Source organism: Dermacentor silvarum, chromosome 3 (assembly GCF_013339745.2).
Source record: "Dermacentor silvarum isolate Dsil-2018 chromosome 3, BIME_Dsil_1.4, whole genome shotgun sequence".
NCBI classification, from domain to species: domain Eukaryota; kingdom Metazoa; phylum Arthropoda; class Arachnida; order Ixodida; family Ixodidae; genus Dermacentor; species Dermacentor silvarum.
This window is the reverse complement of record NC_051156.1, coordinates 148,128,675-148,152,117: the sequence shown is the minus strand read 5'-3', so window position 1 is coordinate 148,152,117 and position 23,443 is coordinate 148,128,675. Positions and strand designations below refer to the sequence as shown.

Genomic DNA, 23,443 nt, shown 5'->3' with positions numbered 1-23,443 from the left:
AAGTCCTAGCGATTGCTGGATTTCCTCCCACACTATATCAGCGATGGAAGCAACTTGAGGCTGCGACGACGGTAGCAACTTCTGCAGCTCTTCGCGTACTATCGCCCTGATGGTGTCTCGTAGGTCGTGGGAGAGTCCTTGGACTTCGGCGTACTGTGGCGTCGAACGGCGATTGTATTGCCGGTTGCGCATTTCCAGTGCTTTCTCGATCGTCGTAGCCTCCGAGAGAAAGTCTTGGACTGTCGTTGGTGGATTCCGCACCAGTCCGGCGAATAGTTCCTGCTTAACTCCCCGCATGAGCAAGCGAACTTGTCTTCTGGCATAGCGGGGTCGGCGTGCCGGAACAATCGAGTCATTTCTTCAGTGTACATACCGATGCTCTCATTCGGGAGCTGTACACGGTTTTCCAGCAAGGCTGCAGCTTTTTCTTTACGGATGACGCTCGTGAAGGTGTCCAGGAATGCGGCTCGGAAGAGGTCCCAGGTTGTTAGTCCACGCTCCCTATTCTCGAACCAGGTTCTGGCGCCGTCTTCAAGCGAGAAATAAACATGGCGCAGCTTGTCTTCGCAGTCCCACTTGTTGAACGTAGCGACCCGGTCGTGTACCTCCAGCCAGCTTTCGGGGTCTTCACATGGCGAACCGCGGAAAGTCGACCGCTCCCTGGTTTGTTGCATCACGATTGCAGATGTTGGCGCAGGGACTGTCATGGTAGCTGCTGCCGAGGTCGTGACTTTTGTCCTCTTGGGCTTGTCGAGTAGGGGTTCGTACTCCGGTGGCAGGTTCAATATCCTACGGCTAGCTCGCTGGTCGGGGTAGGCGTCGACGTCTTCTGGACGGTTTGGGCTTGGCTCACGGCTGGACGGGGGAGTCCGGTACAAGGACATAAAAGCACCACCAGATATCACGTAGTAGTGACGGCGAAGTATACAGTCGTAAAACTGTGTATGACGAAACTTATTCTTTATTGGGCGAACCTGTGCCCACAAGTAAGCAAGCTACGCTCGAAGCACAACGAAAGCGGCGAACACAGTCGGCGATCATCGAAATCTGATCAGCGGTGAAACGCGCCGTCTTTTATACAAGAGTCATCGAATGTTCCAGATTAATCCCTGGTACCCGCAGTCTCTTCCAGAAAGTTCTAGACAATTCGCGTCGGTCATACAATCAGATAACATAAGCATCGGTGAAAACAGGCAAAGGAAAGAATCATCGATAACGTTCTAGAAACTTCCGATACAGGCGCGTCCTGCGCCGAGCGATAACGTTTAACATTTGTTAGCCGGTGGAAAGCGGCCACCGGCGAAAGATAAACATGTATACGTGTCAATATTCTGCCCGTATACCCCTACGCACCGTTATTCTTACTGGAATGTCATGTTTGTGTGTGTGTGTGTGTGTGTGTGTGTGTGCGTGAGTGTGTGTGTGCACGCGTGTGCGTGCGTGTGCGTGCATGTGAGTGTGTGTGCGCGTGTGTGTGTGCGCGTGCGTGCGTGCGTGTGTGTGTGTGTGTTTGTGCATGCGTGCGTGCGTGCGTGTCAAATTAATTATTTACCCTTAGTTCGCGCCTGTTTGTACCTGTGTCTCATTCTGAGGTGACCTTGGAAAAGTGGTTCAAGAAATCGGCAAAAATGTGTACAAAAAATCGATAACTCCTTAAGTAATCACAAACAATATAACATTACATATCAATCGATCGGTAATTACATTACCAACATAGATATTGAAAAATGATCATGATATTCAATAAATTTGTTATAATAATTAGCATGACAAAGCGGAAAAATGGGTCGAAAGCCCGAAAGTGGTCAAGAACCGAGATTAATGATATTAATGGGTGTAAGTTGGGTTATGATGATAATAATAATAATAACAAATGGGTATACAGAGAGGTGAATGAGGTGAATTAAGAGTGAATTGATGGTGAATTAAAGGGGTTTAGTTCGGTGATAGGAGTCAAACGAGAGGTAATGATGAGACAGAGTGAGCTAAGATAATGAAGAGTATATGACAATGAATGAAGAGTGAATTAAGGGGAATCAAGTGGTGATAGGGTGAATCAAGAGTTATGAAAATTGGGAATTTGGAGTTATAGAGCAAACCAAGAGTGATGGAAGTAAAACCGAGATGATAGAGTGAACATAGATATAGAATATAGAATATAGATGATAGAGGGAGAGATAGAGGGAAGCAGTGATATGCTGAATGAACAGTGAATCAAGTGTGAATTACGAGTGAATCAAAAGGTTTTGGAGTGGGGGAGTGACTTGCAAAAAAATGTGGTTGATCCCTCTTATATAGGAATCGGTATAGAACACGAAAGTGAAACGTGTCTTCACAGAAGTAGTGTAATGTTTATTGCACAATGATATATAATGTCTATTGGTGTTTTGTGGCTAAAGCGCCCTTAGGCGTTGATGCACCCACGCTGACGCCTGGTGGCACGTCTCCTCCATCACGACTACCAACGTCGATGACCATGAGCAACCGTCGTGCATATGGAAGCTGCACTACGCTGCACACGCTAGCACAACGCGAAAGACGAAGCACGTAACTGACACACTAATACAACGCGCAAGACAAAGCACGTAACTGAATCGTCACCGAGTCAAATCAGCGCGTACAGCGCGTCGTAATTGCAGCCTCCGCGATCAACTTCAGAAACATTTTCAGAGCTAATTGCGGAGGCCACGCTCCGCTCTGCTGAGTACGGTGAACGCCACCTAGGTGGCGTTGGTAGTGCTTCTTGATGCCAGCGTCCCTTCGAATGCTGGCATCGAGGCGTCGTAGTGCTGAGACCACCGAAGCGTTCACTGTCGGTGCGCGTTAGTGTCATAATGCAGTACTTCTCTTTTCTGCTCGTAGGCGGCGGCACCGCCCCGAGCAAGAGCGCGGGTACACGGAGGAGTGTTAGATATATAAGGCGCGTCTGTGTAGCTCTCTGCAAATGCGTTTGTGGCGCAATGGGTTAAACGCTCGGCGATCTATCGTCGCGGACCGAGAGGTCGTGGGTTCGATTTCCAAGTTTTGCATGTTTGTGGAACTTTTTCTTCTGGTTTCTTTCTTTGTATTATGTTCGTGTATGTTCGTGTGACGTATTTTCGTGACGGAAATACGTCAGTGAAGTCTTGGTGGACCCCGGCATAAAACACTTTCGTGTTAAAAAAAAAGGGAGCCACGGTTCGAGCTTTAGTGAATCATAGGAAGGGTGACTTGCAAAAAGCATGATGACTTGCAAAAATTACTGTAAATTGTGGTTTCAGAGTGATGTTGACTCAGCAAAAAGTTCTTAGTCACGGTCCAAGAAAAAGAAGGTGCCGCAAAAACCTCGAATTGTATTGAGGCTGGCAGAGTTCTACCCACAATCATTCTGCAGAAGTCGTCCGCTACCTCTACATCAGTGCGACGTTGGTAAAGGGCTAGAGTACACCTTTTTTGTGGGGGAGAACGCAGGCTCCTGACTACATGCCAAATACGTGACCGTGGCTTGCGAGGATCCAGTGATGAACAGAACTTTCCCCAGCGCTTCCTTCCTAATTTCTCGAGATGGCGCGTTATTTGTCGTTGAGCTCGGCGACAAAGGGCGAGATCGTACGTGGATTTCGTCCTTCTGTATTTTCTTTCAGCGCGCCATCCGACTGCGCGTAACCTCTCGAATTCCACGTAGATAGGAGACCCCGGCGTAGGTGCACATACGTTCCGCGTGGCCTCACCGAGGGCGGACGTCATCAAGCCTTCTATTTGGGTTGGTGACTCGAGATCCGCACAGGAATTCTCCACGAATGTCTTAAAGGTGAGCCAGTCTGTGCACCGCACATGAGACGAAGTGGCAGGTGCGAACCACTTCACGCAGATATACGTTGGTATGTGATCACTGCCATGTGTTTCCACATCACTGAACCAGCTAATAGAGGACTGTAGTCGAGAGGAGGCAAACGTCAGGTCCAAGCAGCTACTATAGGACGTGTCACGCAGAAACGTAGGAGAGCCATCATTAATATTGACGAAAATCATGAGAGTGCATAAAGTCGGACAGGGCTTTGCCTCCATTATTCATTACTGCACTTCCCCATTGGGGGTGATGAGCATTGAAGCGCCCACAAAAAGGTGAGGAGCTGTACAACTCTGGATTGCCGAAGACAGGTACGAGAAATCTGGGTGGAATGTAGCCGCCGAGTATCGAGAAGACCCGTCCTTTAAGCGTTAACGTCAAGCAAATGTAGTGGTTCGTGTTATGGGGCTGGAGGACATGGCGGTAGTGTGAGATATCTCCGCGTATGCACACTAACACGTTGCTGGTTTCATCAGCTTCTCGAGACCACAGCAATACATATCCAGAAAGGCGGAAAGCAAAAGGGATGTTGGGCTCACATGTCACAATGACAGGGAAGCGGTATTTCTGGACGCGCTGTCGGAAGTCACTCAGGTGACTACGCAGACCTCGGGTATTCCACTGCATCACTACACTGCGACATATGTGCATCGACACAGAGGAGGGGCTGTGTGGTAGCGCCATAACGAATTACTGCAGTGCCACCAAGAGCGGCTCAATTGCGTCCAAAAACTGAACAACAACTCTTGCTGTTGGCGTATTGAGGCCTGAAAGCAGCGTGCGCATGGAGTGTACAAGTTGTTTCAGAAGAACGTTCACCTGCTGGCCTTCCGGCTTGTCCATATTGTCTGCTGGAACGGCATGCAAATTGACTTTGCAAAGTGTGGGTTCGGGGTGAAGATGACTCAGCAAAAAAGTGGTCGTCGTTTTATTGAGTTAACGGCGCTTGGGCGTTCGCCTTTAAGTCGCCTTAGCTCTAGCATAAGGGACCCCTAGTATTTGTTTCATCAGACCCGTGACATAACTATACCAGCGCTGAAATCTTGGCACCGCGCCACCGAAACTGAACGTGGGGAATAAAATAGAAGAAAATAAAGAGACAGCGGAAGCGCGGTAACATATGCGGCCTGTTAGTTGTCATGGGCAGCGCTAGTGGCGGGCTCTTAATCTCTTCCTGGAATTGGTTAACGGCGGTTTTATCATAGACTCACCGTGATTAATGCTGAAAACGCCCTTGTCCAAGAACGAGGGGAATAACTATACATGCGTTATGAGGGTGCTTTGCATAAGCTCCCAGTTGCCATGATTGTTCGTGTGTCGTAACGAGCCTCAGTAGGCTTCTCACCACTTAAAACGCGACAGCGGATAGTCACAAGCAAAAGGCACATTGTACGTCATTAGAACCCCGCGAGCTTCCATGACGTTCGCCGACCGTCTGGCGATCACAATCTTTCTTGTAGAGAGCGCGCACGGGTCTAGAAAAGCCTGCGTGAACGTGACTAGCATTTCACACATAGCAGAGCAAAATAAGGAAAACTGTTAAAAGAGCCGCACGTTAATACTAGACCTCACTCCGAGTCGTAAACGGCACTTTAGAGTGTAAGCAGCTATATTTTTTTTCGTTGTGTCCTCAGTAATGGTTTACTGCTGAAGTAGTACGTGGAGGCCTGTTAATGCGCTTGGCGCGCGTGTTTAGAAATAGAGACCCCCATCACCGCGTTCAGTCGGCAAACTGGTGAAGTAACTGCTATACTCCAGTGTATTTCGTTGGAATCTTCAAATCGCTGAGGTCAGGCGACTGCAAAAAAAAAAAAAAAAAAAGAAAAAAAAGAAAGAAGTTTGATCAGTCGGTGACGAAGGTGGGTCTCAACGAGTGCCGTCATACGTAAACTTCTTTTGTGTTGCGGTTGAGTTAGAGTGAATCGAGCTAAATAGGTTGGTGTGACTTATTCTGGGCATTTCTTTCTGCCAAATAAAGCGAGTACTCGCAGACCACCTGTTTTATTCACTTATTTATATATTTACGTGCTTACTTATAGTTTCGTTTATTTTACTATCTGGAAAGCCCAAGAGAGGATATCAGAGAGTGGTATAAGTTGGGGGAGACATTGGAGAACGTTTACGTGCAAAATTACAAATATACACTGACGAAAAAAAAATCTGTCAAATATCTGTGAATTCAGTTATTTAACAACATAAAGCTGTAATGCATACATCTAAAGATTGCGAGGTAATAAAATTAATGTAACCCAAAATAATAAACCATGCCCTCCTAGAAAAGCAGAATGACAATAAGTCATCAATAAATTAAAGGATGCGCTTGTAGATTAAAAAAAGACAGAGAAATTAGTATATGATACATTTATACAGAGTCCGTTTTTGGGGCCTTTTCACGCAAATGTCATCCTTTGGCGCGATATTTACAATCAATGAAAATGGTAAAGTTGTGAGATATATATCCTGTTTCAATTTCTTATGAATCGCTCAATAATGAGTAAGCAGACATTTGCGCAGATTTTGCTGCACTTTTGAGAACTTGATAAAACAATAGTAATCCGAATATACGGCGTGTTTGTGTATGCTTCGCATTTGACATATCTGTTTTCATAAATATTGTTGCGAAGCGGAAACAATCACAAATATCGTTTATGCGAGGCGATTGCTGAAGGCGCCAGCTGACACTGAAACATGGCGGTGGAAGCGCCAGCAGCAACAGCGCTTGTCCTGTTCTTCTGCATCGCGACACCGCGCCGCCGGGGTTGGAGCGCCGTTTCGCCGCAATGAATTATAGCGCGGAAAAGGCACGCACGTAGGGCTTTAAATGGGAGACGTGAACAACATTGGTTCTTGGCTACACAGACGACGAGCCAGGCTCTTCGGGAGCAATCTCTTACGTCACATCAGAAACCTGTCGCAGGGTTCGGTAGGGACCTGAAGATCGCGACAGAAGTATTTCCGATAGGCCCACACGACGAGATGGTGACCACAGGAACACGACAGAGCCAGGCGAATACTGCACGTCCCTATGGTGCGTATCGTAACGGGACTTCTGGGAAGCCTGGGAATAAGTGAGGCCAGCGCAGGCAATCTGACGGGCCAGCGCTGCCATAGAAATTGCGTCGCAGGCATAAGCGGTGTGCGAGTGTGTGACTTGTGGAAGTATTGTGTCCAGGAGCAAAACGGGATCATAATCAAACAGTAGATAAAATGGAGAGTAACCAGCAGTGTCTTGGCGGGATGAATTGTACGCGACGGTGACATATGGCAAACCGGCGTCCCAGTCCTCATGGTCTGGAGAAACGTACATAGCTAGCATGTCGGTACGCGTTCTGTTCAGTCGCTCTGTGAGACCGTTAGTCCGTGGATGGTAAGCTGTGGCTGCTTGATGCTCGGTAGAACATAGGCGGAGGATATCATCAGTGACCTTTGAAAAGAGATAACGTCTGCGATGCGTGAGGTGCTGACGTGGAGCACCGTGGTGTAGGATGACGTTGTGGTGGAGAAAATCCGCGACGTCACAACCTGTAGGCTGAGCTCCCGCAATGGCGAAGCGTATGGCGTAATCGGTTGCAACCGCAACCCATTTGTTGCCCTTAGTTGACAAAGGGAAAGGGCCGAGTAGGTCGAGTCCCAGGCGAAAGAAAAGCTCAGTGGAGATATCGATGAATTGTAAAAGCCCAGCTGGAGCCATGAGAGTGGACTTCCGGCGTTGGCACAGGTCGCAAGCAGTAATATACCGACGCACAGAGCGGTAGAGATGGGACAAGAAGAAACGGCACCGGACGTGGTCAAAGGTGCGAGTAACACCGAGACGACCAGCGGTGGGCGCGTCGTGGAGTTGTTGAAACACGGTGCATTGAAGGTGCCGCGGTACGGCCAGCAGGATGTCAGCACCATCAGGACGAAAGTTGCGTTTTTACAGGACTCCGTCAGAAATACAGAAGAGACGAAGGGGAGGATTGGGAGTCGGCGAGCTTAACCGTTCCATGATGGTTCGCAGGACGGGATCATGGCGCTGTTCATCGCCAATGTTGAGGAAGCCGGAGATGGGCTTAACGCTGGTGTCAGATTTGACGTCTGTGGCAAGGTCGTCTATGGCTTCCGGAGGCTCCACAGGATGGCGGGACAACCAGTCGGCGTCCCGATGTAAACGTCCGGATTTGCACACTGCAAATAAAGTTTACTCTTGCAAGCGAAGTGCCCAACGCCCAAGACGCCCTGTAGTGTCTTTCAACGAGGAGAGCCAGCAGAGCGCGTGGTGGTCGGTAATTACGCGGAAATGGCGAATAAATAGGTATGGGCGAAACTTCGCTATCGCCCAAACCAGTGCTAGGCACTTTCGTTCAAAGATAGCATAGTTGCGCTCAGCCGTGGACAGAAGACGGCTTGCGTAAGCGATAACGCACTCTTGACCACGCTGAATCTGCGCAAGAACAGCGCCAATGCCGTGACCACTAGCATCTGCACGGATTTCAGTGGGCACTGAAGGATCAAAATGAGCTAAACTTTGGGAGCTCGTCAAAATGTTAATGAGTGCTGCGAAGGCTTCGGCCAGCCGTTGTCCCCACGCGTAAGCGATGTCGTTCAGCAAACGCTTGGTGAGAGGGCGAGCAATGTCAGCAAAACTTGGAACAAAGCGACGAAAGTACGAGCTTAAGCCAATGAAGCTGCGAACTGCCTTAACTGAGCACAGCACAGGAAAGTCGTGCACGGCTCAAATTTTGGCCGGGTCAGGTTGGATTCCATTGTCGTGGACTAGATGCCCGAAAACGGGTATTTCACGATGGCCGAAGTGACACTTCGACGAGTTGAGCTAAAGTTTCGCAGCCCAAGACACAGCAAGGCAGTAGCGCACCCAGGATGTCTGCCAAGGGGGGAGGGGGGGGGGGGTGTTGACAGTTTGCCTTAGTTTGCCAATACCATTTAAACAGCACTAATTTCAATTTCTTCACGGGAAATTGTCAACAAATGCGCTTTTTGCGCAAGTTTGCGAGTGTGATGACGATTGCGCGTTTTACATCTTAGTTGCAGTACTCAAAGGCGCAAGGCAAGAAAAGGGGTTAAACAAAAAAAGGGGTTATCTCGGCCTCAGGAGGGGGGGGGGGGTTACAACCCCCTCTCCCCCCCTCCCCCCCGTCGGTGCGCCACTGCAGCAAGGACAGTGGCGAGACACTCAAGGTGGGTTTCAAATGCTGGAGCAAAATCAATTACGTCATCCAGATAAGACAGACAGATTGTCCACTTCAAGCCTCGGAGAAGACTGTCCATCATTCTCTCGAACGTTGCTGGGACATTGCAACGCCTGAAGGCCATGAGTGAATTGAAGGAGTCCATCAGGCGATCCTTCTCATCAACAGCGATGTGCCTGTAGCCCGAGCGGAGGTCATTTGATGAAAAACATTTCGCCGCATGTAGGCAATCAAGTGCGTCATCGATACGAGGCAATGGCTACACGTCCTTTTTGGTGATTTTGTTGAGATAGCAATAATCAACACAGAATCTCCGGCTGTAGTCTTTTTTCTTGACCAGGACAACTGGCGAGGCGCACGGGCTAGCGGAAGGCTCGATGGTGTTCTTCAGCATCTTTGCCACTTCGCTTTGAATGATGCTGCGCTTTACAGCAGACACACGGTAGGAGCAGCGATGGACGGAACTTGCCTCTCCGGTGTTAATCCGATGAGTGACGACGGTTGTCTAGCTGAGTGGGCGGTCATCGAAATAAAATATTTCGGGGCAAATGAACAGCATGCGCCTAAGGTCTTCAGTTTGAGCTGGAGAAAGGTCGGTAGCGAACATCTAATCGACGTCGTGGTAGGGTGAAAAAGCCGAATTGGAGCACACGACGATAGGGCTGACATAGGCAGAAATAGCGGACGCGAGCGGAGATGTCTGGCACTCGTGCAAAGGTGTCAGACGGGCCACTGTCATGTTACCGGAAAGACCATGAGCAACACACCCAAGGTTGAGAACGGGAAGTCAATTAGAATTATCTACAATAGTGACAACGGTACTTAGGAGCACGACGCCATGCTGCAGAATAGGCGTCGACAAGTAGAGAGCCGATGCAGTCGCCATCAGGAACATGGGGTCGAGCGTTAAATAGTACAATAGTAGCGGATTCAGCGGGAATAGGGCGCCTTTGGTAGCACACAGGGACGGGGGATGTTCATCAGAAACAAAGTGGCTGTCAGAAGGAAGTTCCAACTGCAAGACACCGGTAGCGCCGTCTATTAGGGCAGAATGGGTCGAAAGAAAGTCGAGCCCCAAAATCAGGTGATGCGGACAGCTCTCTAACACAATAAATAAGACGGTAGTTTGATGGCCAGCAATCGTTACTCGTGCTGCACACATGCGGACAACCGGTGGCGTACTGCAGTCGGCAACGCGTACTATGCACGGTACAGCAGGCGTCCGCACCATTCTGAGCCTTTTACGAAGCGCGGCACTCATTACAGATATCTACGCACCGGCGTCGACGAGGCACTTGACTGGGACTCCATCCACCTCAACGTCTAATATACTTCCACGGGTAGGCAAAGTTGTCAGAGGGTTTCCAGGCTGGGTCGTTGATGCCACGTCACCTCCGGGAGCTGCACCGACTAGTTTTGCGGTGGCACGAATGCAATATAAACGGAGTTTGAAACTTCGTGGTTACATTCTAGTACTATACTCGCGGACAACTTCTTTGTGGCTACGAAGGGAAAGCTACGGAGGAAAAGCGCGCACAAGTGAGAGCGCTTCTAAAGACAGTCCCGCGTTAGTTTAGACTGGGGAAGACAAAAAAAAATGTGGTTGATCCCTCTTATATAGGAATCGGTATAGAACACGAAAGTGAAACGTGTCTTCACAGAAGTAGTGTAATGTTTATTGCACATTGATATATAATGTCTATTGGTGTTTTGTGGCTAAAGCGCCCTTAGGCGTTGATGCACCCACGCTGACGCCTGGTGGCACGTCTCCTCCATCACGACTACCAACGTCGATGACCATGAGCAACCGTCGTGCATATGGAAGCTGCACTACGCTGCACACGCTAGCACAACGCGAAAGACGAAGCACGTAACTGACACACTAATACAACGCGCAAGACAAAGCACGTAACTGAATCGTCACCGAGTCAAATCAGCGCGTACAGCGCGTCGTAATTGCAGCCTCCGCGATCAACTTCAGAAACATTTTCAGAGCTAATTGCGGAGGCCACGCTCCGCTGTGCTGAGTACGGTGAACGCCACCTAGGTGGCGTTGGTAGTGCTTCTTGATGCCAGCGTCCCTTCGAATGCTGGCATCGAGGCGTCGTAGTGCTGAGACCACCGAAGCGTTCACTGTCGGTGCGCGTTAGTGTCATAATGCAGTACTTCTCTTTTCTGCTCGTAGGCGGCGGCACCGCCCCGAGCAAGAGCGCGGGTACACGGAGGAGTGTTAGATATATAAGGCGCGTCTGTGTAGCTCTCTGCAAATGCGTTTGTGGCGCAATGGGCTAAACGCTCGGCGATCTATCGTCGCGGACCGAGAGGTCGTGGGTTCGATTTCCAAATTTTGCATGTTTGTGGAACTTTTCCTTCTGGTTTCTTTCTTTGTATTATGTTCTATGACGTATTTCCGTGACGGAAATACGTCAGTGAAGTCTTGGTGGACCCCGGCATAAAACACTTTCGTGTTAATAGACACCTTATTGGCAACAGTTAGATAAGACAGAACACACCACTGAGTGTAAAAGTTTACCAATTTTGCTGCTTTCCCCTTCTGCGTCTTGGCAAACGCTAAACCGTCGCACGTGGAAGCTGCGTCGATTCAGAGTCTATTCCGAGCAACCAAAAAGCACTGTCAAACGCTGCCGGACGTCTTGGCGCGGTAGCACATGTGCAGCAGCCACACGCCCGTAGCTTTCCCTTCATAGCCACCGAAAGTTGTCCGCGAGTATAGCAGAGTCAGCGGCCCTATTCAGTCCCTTAAGTCCACAATTGTAGTTCTTCTACACAAATATCAAGGGCACGCCCTAGCACAGCAGATTCTGAAATCAGTAATTTGTTTTGGAAAGCCTTTCAGTATTTATGTTGTTTACAGTAGGACGAAACGTATTTGAGCTCGTTAAGAATAATGTGAAAATGTTGTTTGTGGGTTTGCGGTTGCGTAACAAAAATAATATAAAAATCTACCTGTCTACACTATCAGTGATCATGCCTTGGGCTTATACTTTGGGTGAGATGAAAACATTTTACGGTCTTCTCCGCTCTGCTCGACGTCCGCAACGACACAGTCCTTATAGTTCGTATAGTAGACAGTACCCTCTTTAGGGCTGCTAAGTGCGAAGCTATAAAAGTGCAATATATTCACCGACTATCACATCTATGGTACAGAACGTAATGCCAGTGGCAGCCGTGCGCTATACGAGTTTCCGGGCGGCATTGAACTGCAAACGAAGCATCCGAAAGGGAATAATCTATTTTAGTAAATTAAAAAAAAACCGCTAATCTGCTTGTTCATTCTCATTTGGAATTTTTTTTAACTGTTGTGAGTGCTTTAAACGTTGAACTCGCTCATTACCACACCTCCCGTAATGTATTCGCCGCAGTTTGGGAGCGGCTGCCCGGCAAGACAAACCAAACTGATTAGGTTTAGGGTCCTTGCTCTCGTGAGCAATGAGGAGGGCGCCAAATCATGAGCACATTTGCACCTGTGACGCAGACACAATTTGAATCTCTCTGACGCCGATACACAAAGTGTCTGCGCGCCGCCGAAGTTATCATAACAGGGGTCGAAAAAGGACTGTTATTGGAGCCACCGTTTAGACAACGGAACTTCTCTTCGACCAGGTCCCGGCGCAGATAAGCTCCTTTGTCGAGACGTTGGCCCCAGTCTGAGTCATCAATTGTTTTACTTCCCGTGACCACTCTGAGTCTAATCTTTTCATGTGCCTTCGAGTCACGGAGACACCCATCACACAGACCATAAACGCAAAGGGCATTCGCTGGTAACCCTGGCGAATCCTTTATCGAACACGCAGCCATAGCGTGATGCATGCACGCACATTTTATGTGTATATCTTAGAACCGGTGCCACAATGGTCGCGATGCTGATGCTTTGGCTGCTCACGCACGCTGCTCCCGCACCCTGTGAAGGAGTGCGCTCATGATATACTGCACTATCGTATCCATGTGTAATCTTTTACCGCGTAGCGTGCTGACGGTGGTGATCGGGGTTGACTTCGACCAAGGTTCGCGCAGTAACGCCATGTTCAAAACCTCTCCGAAAGTCAGTGAACCTTGCCACTTCGCAGAGCGCCACCACAGGCTACGAGAGCAGTATTTAAACATTATTCCGGGGCGTAGAAACAGCGCGACACTTCCCGCGCGGATCGCTTTTTGGCAGTTGCATGCTGGTTGGTTACGATCAGTTTTGAGTTGAATTAGTTGTGTATGCCTTTTCGGTTCCTCACCCTTTGCTGCTAATGCGTTTACACTCTGCGAATGTATCAATGCTTCTTTCTAGCCGTCGCTTAGTGCTCATGAGACATGCTGTGTTTTATTTATTGCTACTGATTTTATGCGAAGATGTGCACTTAATCCTGGACCACCTAGGAGCGATGCTCTGAAGAAGCTTCTGGTTGGCCAAAACGAAATTTAAGAATGGTTAATCGCAATTGAATTTTTTTCCTGATGGCAAGAATGTCACGGAGAAAATAAATAAGGCCTTGACACATCTGCGAATGATTATTCATTGATGAGCTTGTGAGCAGTCTGCAGGTTGCCATAGGCTGATAACCTTCAACAGACTGAGCTGCAGATACCGAATGCGAAGTTTGATGATTTTAAAAACAGGAGTTGGAGCTGTAATTTGATGTTATTTGGCACTGAAGGTAACAAAGAATATGAATCATATGTGAAGGATGAGAACCGCACTATGGATATCTGCCGTTAAACTGGGAGCACGCAATGTACGCATTGACGAAGCTCACTATCTTAGCAAATTTAACCGCAACAAAATGTGAGCCATAATTGAGAACTTCGAGACCTTTAAATGTAGGCAAGATGTCCTGGGCAAAACAAGCACGATAAAGGGCACGGGAATCAGTAGTTCTCAGGATTTTTCCACAGCTGCAAAGTGAAAACAAAAAAATGTTTACTGGAAACCGGTAATGCACATCGTGTACGGTCTGATAACTTAGTCCTGAAGTAGGATACACTTTACGTAAATAAGCCAAGATATGTCTATAACGAAATACATAGCGGTAAATGCAGAACATGACAGAGTCAGTTACACAGCTCTTGCCTATCTTTTCTGATCGTATATTGCTGAAGTAGTAAAAAAATTGATGACCTTCCAAACCTCATTAAAATGACTAAACCGTCCGTTGTTCTTGATTCAGAGTGTGGTGGTCGTCTAGTGGCATAATTGATAAGCAAGCACTTCTTGCGTATCACGTGACATATCGTGTCGATCGCGATTCTTACGGCGGATGTATTTTCCGTTCGGGACATGTGAGGCTGTTTAGATTCAAATACATCTACGTAGCAGTAAGTATTTGGCAGTGAGTTCTTTTTAGAGGCATTCAAGAGGCACAAATAATAGTACAGGGAATTTTGCAAAATATGTCGGAACGGTCGCTGCTGATTACTTGGTTATTGGAGGTTATCTTAACTTACCTGATGGTCAGTGCCCGTGAGCGGGGGACACATCAGATACAGGAAAAACTTACGGTAAAGAACTATTATTTCTGTGCGCTTGTGTGCAATTCATGCAGCTGGCAATACCAACCAACGCGTTGGAATGTCTGGTTCTAACTGACGCTCCTGCAGCTGCGCATCCTGTTTTGGTTTACCTGTCATTAGCGATCACACTCCCTTGCTGAGTGAATTTAAATTAAAATACGCTAAAATTCAAGGTTGCATAAGCGGACCAGCTTGTAGTTACCTTAAAGCATGGACACTGGATGTAGCACCTTGCGCTAGAATCCTATTACGACGTCTTTGAAACTTTCAACGGACATGCGCAGTGTTCATGAATTATTGATTATATTTAGGGGGAAAAATCTGGAACTGTGGGAGCGGTACGTGGCCTTCTTGGAACGTGACATTGAGACGAAACAAAAGCAAACCATGATTTAACAAAACCGGGTACACATTCACTTAGAAAAGACAATGCGCGTACGCACCTTATAAGAAACACCCAACTTTGTCTGGAATAATATCCTAGAAAACGTCACGCAAGCTATAAAGAATGCAATTAAACAAGCGAAATATTTTTCTTGTTTTTAATTTGCATTGAAAAGAGCGCCCAACAGAATTTTTGCAGTGCATCAAATGAACTGGCAAAGCTGGCGTGTCAATTACGTGTCTGAAACAAAATTGTAACATTATTCACGATAGTGGGGGAAAAAGCGTCGTGCTTTAAGAAGCTATCCTGCTTTTTATACCCGCTCAAATAGATTCATCATAATTAGAATTTTGGTTTTATTTTTAACTCTCCAATGGGCACTGTTACTTTTCACGAAACGGCAATTGAGTTGTTGCTCGAACTTTTGAACCCGAGTAGTGCTACCAGGTGAGAGGGTTAACCGGCTGTTCGGTTCTGTTTATTTGCGCAATTATGTCCTGAATATGTACCTTAACTTAACCAAATCGTCTAAAGAACGCGAGTTATCACTTGGTTGGAAAGCAGCTCACGTAAGTGCGTGTGCACAAGTCCGGCTCTCGAAATGTTGTCTCAAATTATCGTCCGATGTCTCTAACAAGCATTGATTGTGAGGTTATTGGAGATGTTTTGGGTTGCTGATTTCATACACCTTTTATATTATTACATTTTACTTAACCAGCAGCAGGACTTTCGAAGACGTTTTGCTTGTATTACTCAGCTCACCGATCTAACATGTGACCTCGTAAGTGAGCTAGATAAACGATTGTCAGGTAATTGCGCGTTTTTGGGCTTTGAAAGGGCATTTGATGTTGTTTTCCATTTGCTACTTCTGCCCCCAAAAATGTATAATATTACCGAAAGGACTATCGAGAGGATAAGGGAGTATTTAAAACCATGAACTTAACGAGTTTCAATGGATGGTGTTTCTCCCCTTGATGTTTATGTATCCTCTGGTGTGCCGCAAGAGCCTGCCTGCCTATCTATCTATCTATCTATCTATCTATCTATCTATCTATCTATCTATCTATCTATCTATCTATCTATCCTATCTATCTATCTATCTATCTATCTATCTATCTATCTATCTATCTATCTATCTATCTATCTATCTATCTATCTATCTATCTATCTATCTATCTATCTATCTATCTATCTATCTATCTATCTATCTATTAAACCGGGTGTTCATTTTTAAGTTTTACGGAATTCTTAAAAATCGCCTGTGGCAGGTAGCATAATTCTTATCGTTCAGCTGGGTTTTTCGAAGAGACGGGCATTAGTAGCACGAGAAATTGAAACACATGTTCAACTAATTAACAAACATTGACTAATGAACTTTCTAGTTAAATACTTTACGACACATATTGCAATTTACTAATTGTAGCCGGCGAGGTTGCAAGACGCATCCACTTGAAATGAATTTCCTGGATGTTTCAACATAAGCTATTTAATTGCAAATGTGGCATAAACCATTATTCAGACTTGTTTCAACCAACTTATATACCATTGTGCACGGAATACACTTCAAATTAGGAAAATATTTTACAGGACAGACTCATTCAAGAATTAATTTTTCTTCGAGATCTATAAAAGAATAGAACCGATTCCCCCCAAAAATATATATCTATAATTTCCATCGAGCTTTTTGCGACACCACTGCGATGTTGTTCTGTCGTTTCGCTAGTGTTTACAGTTTGTCACGATGGCTTTGATTGCTTTTAATCCGCTTGAATTTATCAATCCTGTCAACGACAAAGTACAGCTTTCTCATAAAGAGTTTATTCCATAGTTTCCGCAAAAAACTCCTGTTCTGCCATTTTCCAACTTATAGCAGAATGATTACAACACATAATAGGATCCATGACAAACAACATGCCCATCCTAATATTATTCTCTTGTTTGAGCAGGTCCCCCCACCTGTTCTCGATCGCCGTCACCGTACAATTTTTTTCCCTGCACGATGAGTAAAACCCTGCGAGCAGCAGGTTTTACCGCGTTGTCGTAGGGGAGACTTACGTGTGAGCACGTGCGATTCTTGACCCGGCGGTATTTCTTTCCCTTTTTGATTTTTTTTCATGTTCGTTTCTCTCGGCCAAGTAATAATCTCGCGAGCCGAAGAGAGGGTTACGAAGACCTTGAGCACCGTAAACATTACGGCCACTGTGCACTTGTTTTTTTTCTTAGGAATGCGAAATGCTCCTTTGAACCAATCTCGTGTCTTGGCGAATTAATGAAGCGCATTTTTTTTAAAGGAAAGGCTGCTCCACGCCTCTCCCTGGCGTCCACTTCTTTCATGACTATCTTCGCTGTGCCCACAAAGAGAAGCTGGCTTGATACTGGGCCACAGCCCTTCTGAATACCTTTTATCGAGTTGAAAAAAGTGACCTCTGCAAACGTTTAGTCCAGTGGCGTCCCGTAGTATTCTCCATTAGCTTCAGGCGTCGAGAGAAATGCTTTTCTGTCAATGAGCGCCATAGTCATCCTGAGCGGCTAGGCTGTCTGCGTGGTTTCAGTGGTCCAGTTCAAGCATCTATCAAATCAGTATTTTATCCTGCTATGCTCTCCCGGCGGTTTTCCGAAACTCCATTTCGGCAGCGGTCAGTCGAGGGACTTATGCTCGCGGTGCTGTTACTGCTAGCATCAACATGGCTGGCACAAGCTTCATCAGCAGTGCATGCATCAACGGATGTTTCAAGCGTCGACAGACTGGAGACCGCGATGTCAACGTCGACAACTGCTTTTCCGAAGGATCAGGGTGTGAGTGACTACGCGCAAGTGATGCGCAACTTGATGTCCCGAGTTTTCGCCAACATGCCGACGTCCCTTCGAAGAAAGTTGCTGGAAGCCGACGTCCGCCCGGAGTGCACGGCTGGCCTCTTGCGGACTTTGCGCGGCTTCCAGAACCTCGAACCATGGGCGCTGAAATGTGAGTGCTTGCGAAAACGCTACAGTCTTCCTCAATATAAAATAGGACAGCGAGTAGTTTTTTTTTTTACGGCGATTACGTGTGATGCATGGTCTCAAATAGAGCAAGTAGAGCAAGCGCATCCATAAAAAGATTTTATACTTGAACTTTTAGTTTCATGAAACACATGTATGGAGGGTTTGTGTGTTTAGCCCCCACAGTCGTTTGAAAAACAAAAATCTGTTTCCTTTTATGTCGATGAGGGCTGTACAGTTACGCATGATGAGTGCCTCCAAAAGGAATCCGTGGCTTCTTTAGGTGCGAAGCAAGAAATCGACTCTCGCAGTTTTCACGTTCTCTTCTCATTTCCGTGCACACCTGCTCCGTAGCGCATCAATTTAAATGCATTCGCAGGACGCTTCTGCGCAACCTTGTCATTTAAGCGATGACATTCACTGTGGTTATTTAGCTTCATTCTTATTAGGCGACAGTTCTGTTTACCTGAAGATAGGAACTACCTCTAAAAGAAGACACGACTCCCGCCTGTCACAACAGAAAATGATTGGTTTACATGTTTATTACATTCACCATGGGGCACGTGGCAACTGGAAAACATCCGACTGCACGGACTTACTAGACAGCTAGAACGGAGTGGAAAGGTACTCATCTGATACCGTTCTATCACTGTTGCTTTCGATCGCGCTGTTTGTTTTCAGCGACGTTAACCTACCAACTAGCTCAACTCGCCGTTTTGGTAGAAGGATGAAAAACGGCAATATTTTAAATAACAAGAATTGAGAAAACAAGCAAAAAACATAATGAGGCTTTTAATGCAGATCATAAAAGACAACAACGGTCCACAAAAAAAACTTGAATGTTAAAAGAAGAAATACAGAACACCCTGCATGCGTTATGCCTCGAAATTGGCGCGTGTTACAATTGTCGCAACCAGCGGCAAACATGTTCCTTGAGTCAGTGTGTGATAAGATATGACAAGACATAATGTCATATCATGAGATATGACGTGACATGTAATGAAAAGTGTGACCTTGAAAACAAGGAGGAGGAGGAGGAACAAACTTTTATATAAACCAGCAGTTTAGTTGGCTGGGCCTAGGCCTCCCACGTGGGGACATCGGGGTCTTGCCTCTTCGCCGCCTCGCCGGCTTGCTGGGTAGCCCAGAGTTGGTCGTCGAGGTAGGAGCTGCGCAGGGCGGCGTGCCATCTCAACGAGAGGGTCGCGGTATTATTTGTCGGATATTGGTCTTTACATTTTCATAGCATGTGGGGAAGCGACGCTGCCTGAGTCTTACAGATCTTGCAAGTGTTACTACGGTAGGTGTCTGGGTAGATCCTGTGGTAACGTGTTAGTGAGGAGTACGTGTTTGTCGGTAATAGGTGAATGGTGGTTGCCTGTGCTCTGTTTAGCTTGTGATGAGGGATGGGGAAGGTTCTTCTGTTGAGATAGAATGATTTCGTAAGGTCGTTGTAGCTGGTGAGGCGATCGCGTTCCGCGGGTGCTCCTGCGCTGTCTCCGGCACGATTGACAAGGCCTCGTGTTACGGAGTGAGCGACCTCGTTGAGGTTGGTAAGGTGCGGATGTACGTCGCCGGCGTGCGCTGCGAACCAGACGAGAGTGATTTGCTTTTCAAGTGAGTGAGGGGCTTGGTGTAGGATGCGTAGCGCTTGTTTTGAAATACGACCTTTGATGTAATTGCTGATTGCCGGGCGGGAATCGCTCACGATGGTGTGGCAGTCCGGATCAAGGGTGGCCAGGGCGATGGCCACTTCCTCGGCCGTCTCGACGTTTTGGGTTCGATGCTGGCAGCATGTTTGAGCGAGCCGCCTACTATGGTAGCCGCGGCGAAGCGGTGCCCATCTTGATATTCGGCTGCGTCGACGAAGGTGACGCCCGTGGTGTCGCCATAGCCTTTAATGAGAGAGGCAGCCCTTGACTTCTGACGTTCTTTATTGTAGTCCGGGTGCATGTTTTTGGGGATAGGGTCGGCATGTAGCCAAGTCTGTACGTCGCGTGGAATTGGGTATTTGTTTCCATGTTGACGGTGGTAGGTGATGCCGAGTTTAGTTAGAATGTGCCGGCCCGTTTCTGTGAGGGTGAGACGCTCCAGATGAGACCGACACTGTGCTTCGATTAATTCGTCTAGGGTGTTATGGAGTCCTAATTGGAGTAGAAGTTCAGTGCTGGTGTTGTTTTGCAGTCCTAAGGCTAGCTTGTAGGCGCTGCGTATAGTGATGTCCAGTTTAGTCTTTTCTGCTTTGTACCAATTATGGAAGGCGCCGACGTATGTGATGTGACAGATGACGAACGAGTGAACAAGGCGGATGAGGCTTTCTTCCTTCATGCCCTGTCGCCGGTAGGTCACCCGTTTCAGCAGCCGCGATGTATTGGCCGTCTGTCGGAGGATCTTGGATATAGCCTTGAATTTGCACCGTTGGCTTCGATGGTCATGTCCAGAACCCGGATAGTGGAGAACACGGGTATGGTTCCACCATCCCTGATGTGAAGTTGGATTTCCTCGTAGCGGCGTTTATGGGCGTCCACGGAGCGTGGGGAGTTATAGGAGGAGCTCTGACTTGTCGGGGGAACATCGGAGTCCCGTACCTTCGAGATAATTTTCGACGGCATCAAGATACCTTAAAATATTTTTTTAGGAAACAGATGCATATCGCTGCGTGTGAGGAATAGGCCAGCATTGTGTATAGCGAAATGTCGGCATATATTTACTGGGACAACGTAAAGCTTTATTTATATTTCTGATGCCCTCAAAGAGTTACCTGTGATTTTAGTGTATGATTGTTACTTCGACAAGCACGACAGGTCTCCTTGTAGAAGCATTCCGCGCTGACCAGACTGCATGGTGCAACACGTTTCGGAACTGCTATTTCCTGAACGCATAAATCTTGTCCCTAGCCGATATTTGTATATTTCTTCCCTAATTTGTTGCTTCTTTTCTTTATTTTAGTACTGAGATTTCGCCGTCTTAATTTTGGCGTATAATCCGCCATGGTTGCTTAGTGGTTTTTGCGTTCCGCTGCTAAGCACGAGGTCACGAGATGAAATTCCGGCCACAGCGACTGCATTTCGATGGTGTCAAAATGCAAACATGCCCGTGTACCGAGCATTGGGTGCATGTTAAAGAACCACAGGTGGTCAAAATTAATCCCTGAGTCGGCCACTATCCCTTGTCTCATAATCATATCGTGGTTTGGGCACGTAATAACAAATAATTTAATTGATTTTTGCAGATTGCTCTATTATTTGATAGATTGGTTTGTGAATGCTTTCACCGCAGTTTTTTTTGCGGCGAACTCATTGCCACGCCGTAACATACACTGATTGCTAGTGTAAATCAAGTGTTGGGGTTAGGGCCGCAGTAGAGCCCATCCCACTCTATTTTCTAGCAGGCTTATTGGGTGGGTTTACGGATGTATGCAAATACTTTGTAGTTGTGATGGGCAGGACTGGTGGCACCCGCCCCTCCTCTTTTACTTGCCACTGTCAGCGACACACACCAGTCCTGCCGACAGCTCTGTCATATCACTGTCAATGATTTTATTTTATTGCGCAGTGTTCGATGCCACCGGCAAGTACCCCACAGGTCTGTTCGAGGGCACTCGCGCGGATATTGGAGCATTCGACGAGTGCCTCCGCACTGTAGTACGCGACGGCTATGGGAACATGCTGTCGCGAGGGCAGTATTGCAACCTGATGATTTATGTCACGAACGGCTCAGCCGTGGAGGAGGTGGTTCGGTCATTCTCGGATGTGTTGCACCCAAGGGTAAGTGAGACTGAGTTTTATTTGTGTGCTATTCCAGAGGCAGTCGTTATACGGAATAATGCGTTTTATTTTAAATGCGAAGCAATATTTGTCTAGTCGGAGCCAAGGTCACAGCAAGATCGCGTGCAATGACGGGCCCATATTTTCTGCGGTAGATGCTGGCCGATTCAAGTCATAGGGCAGCTAGAAAAGCTACCGGGCATAATGCAAACAAACACCGGTTACAGTGTGAATTAAGGCGACCCGATTGACCAGCATCGGGCATGGCACAAAAGAAAACCGATTAGATCGCGAATTAGGGTTGTGCGCGTCGGCGGGGGATGCACGTGAGCGTAGACGTGAGCTCTAACAGTAACATGCCGCCGTTGCTGTCGTCGTCATTTCATTGGCTTCATGACATTGTGATCGTACTTTAATTGTCATATCGTTGTCACCTTTCCGCCATGTTACGGAACACACGAAGCGATCTTCAGCACGTTAGAGGCAGTAAGGCTTAGCGCCAAGATCTATTTATGGACTAGTAGGTACCTAGAAACGAGATCCATTTCAAGCGAAGCTTGTGTGCGCTAGCCTGCGCCGGCGATGTAACGCTAAAGAAATCCAGCTGCTCTCAGCGCTGCACAGATGGCTCGTGCTCGGCACGCACTCGTGCCACTGCTCCTGCGTTCGTCGTCGTCGTCTGCTTCCACAGCTGGCTGCGTTGCCGTTAATCATTCCAGCGTATAAGTTCACTTCTCTTCTGTCGTCGTAATGGGGAGGCCACGTTTACGGGGGTATGACCCATTGCTTAAGGGGGTATGAACCATTCATTGTCTTACGTAACGGAAGATTTATATTTTAAGAAATTCCAGGGAAATCGATCCAAAGTGAACGCGGTCGGGAAAGGGCTCGTCGTCAGCATCCCGATATCAGCGTGAGGACTTCCAAAGCCCAGGAGAAACGTGAGCGAAGAGCCGCGCACCCTGAGTTGAGGGAGCGCGATGTTGAGACCACATGTCAGCGAAAAACCGCTGACCCCGAGTTGCGGGAGCACGATGTTGAGGACAAACGTCAGCGCCGTCTAACCCTCCAGGAACCCGTCAACGGTGATGTAGGCCTTGGCAACACTAGCGCTAACTTCCCCGGTGCGATGGCCAGGTTTCAACGCAGTTTCTCTGCCGGAACTTAGGAGCCAGCTGCATCTATTTTCAGTGGATACCAGGCCTATGAGGTATCATTCCAAATGATGACGGAGATAAGGCAGCTCGGACGTCAAACGAAGAAAGCCACTGCGTCCCCATTTCTCTCTCAAGGACAAGCGCTGCGACACAGCTTCCCATTCTAGCCCGGACACTGTCGTTAGCTGATTGGAATGCCGCCCATACAAGATGCACCAGACTGCACAGACTGAATCCTTCGCTGCAATTCGAACCTCCGGCAGGACTGCACCGACGTCAAGCGCCTCTTCTGTGTCGGTTGTGACCTTCACGAAAGCTATATTCAGCACTTATTAGAATGGCTGACAGCCCTGCATGTGATGTCAGCGGCTGCGAGAACATTGTCCACCTAATGTGCCACGGTCCTCAATTTGAAGCACAAACACAATCTATGTCTAACACATTCAGGAAACTATATGGCCGATTACTGATTGAACATACAATACTAGAATACCGTCCCCACCGATCAGTGGCTCAGAAGGCAGTGAAGGCACTTTTGTGCTTTCTGAGAACGTTTGGCTTGTGTGATCGCCTTTGACTCTGTAGTTTTGTCCGTGCACGTGTCTCTCTCCCCTATC

The 23,443-nt window shown here is 47.5% G+C and overlaps 1 protein-coding gene across 7 annotated transcripts in view; it reads left to right on the top strand.

The window, feature by feature from the left end:
• Positions 1 to 17,153: 17,153 nt before the first annotated feature.
• LOC119444886 (nose resistant to fluoxetine protein 6) overlaps positions 17,154 to 23,443 on the top strand; it is a 123,832-nt gene continuing 117,542 nt past the window's right edge. For 3 of the 7 annotated variants that reach the window (XM_049663719.1, XM_037709228.2, XM_049663717.1), the window contains exons 1-2: positions 17,188 to 17,888; positions 21,458 to 21,669. In XM_049663719.1, the coding sequence (XP_049519676.1) occupies positions 17,519 to 17,888; positions 21,458 to 21,669 (582 nt within the window). In that variant the 5' untranslated portion in view covers positions 17,188 to 17,518. Of the gene's footprint in view, positions 17,889 to 21,457; positions 21,670 to 23,443 lie in introns of all 7 variants that reach the window. The other 4 variants (XM_049663720.1, XM_049663716.1, XM_049663718.1 and 1 more) reach the window with 4 other exon arrangements.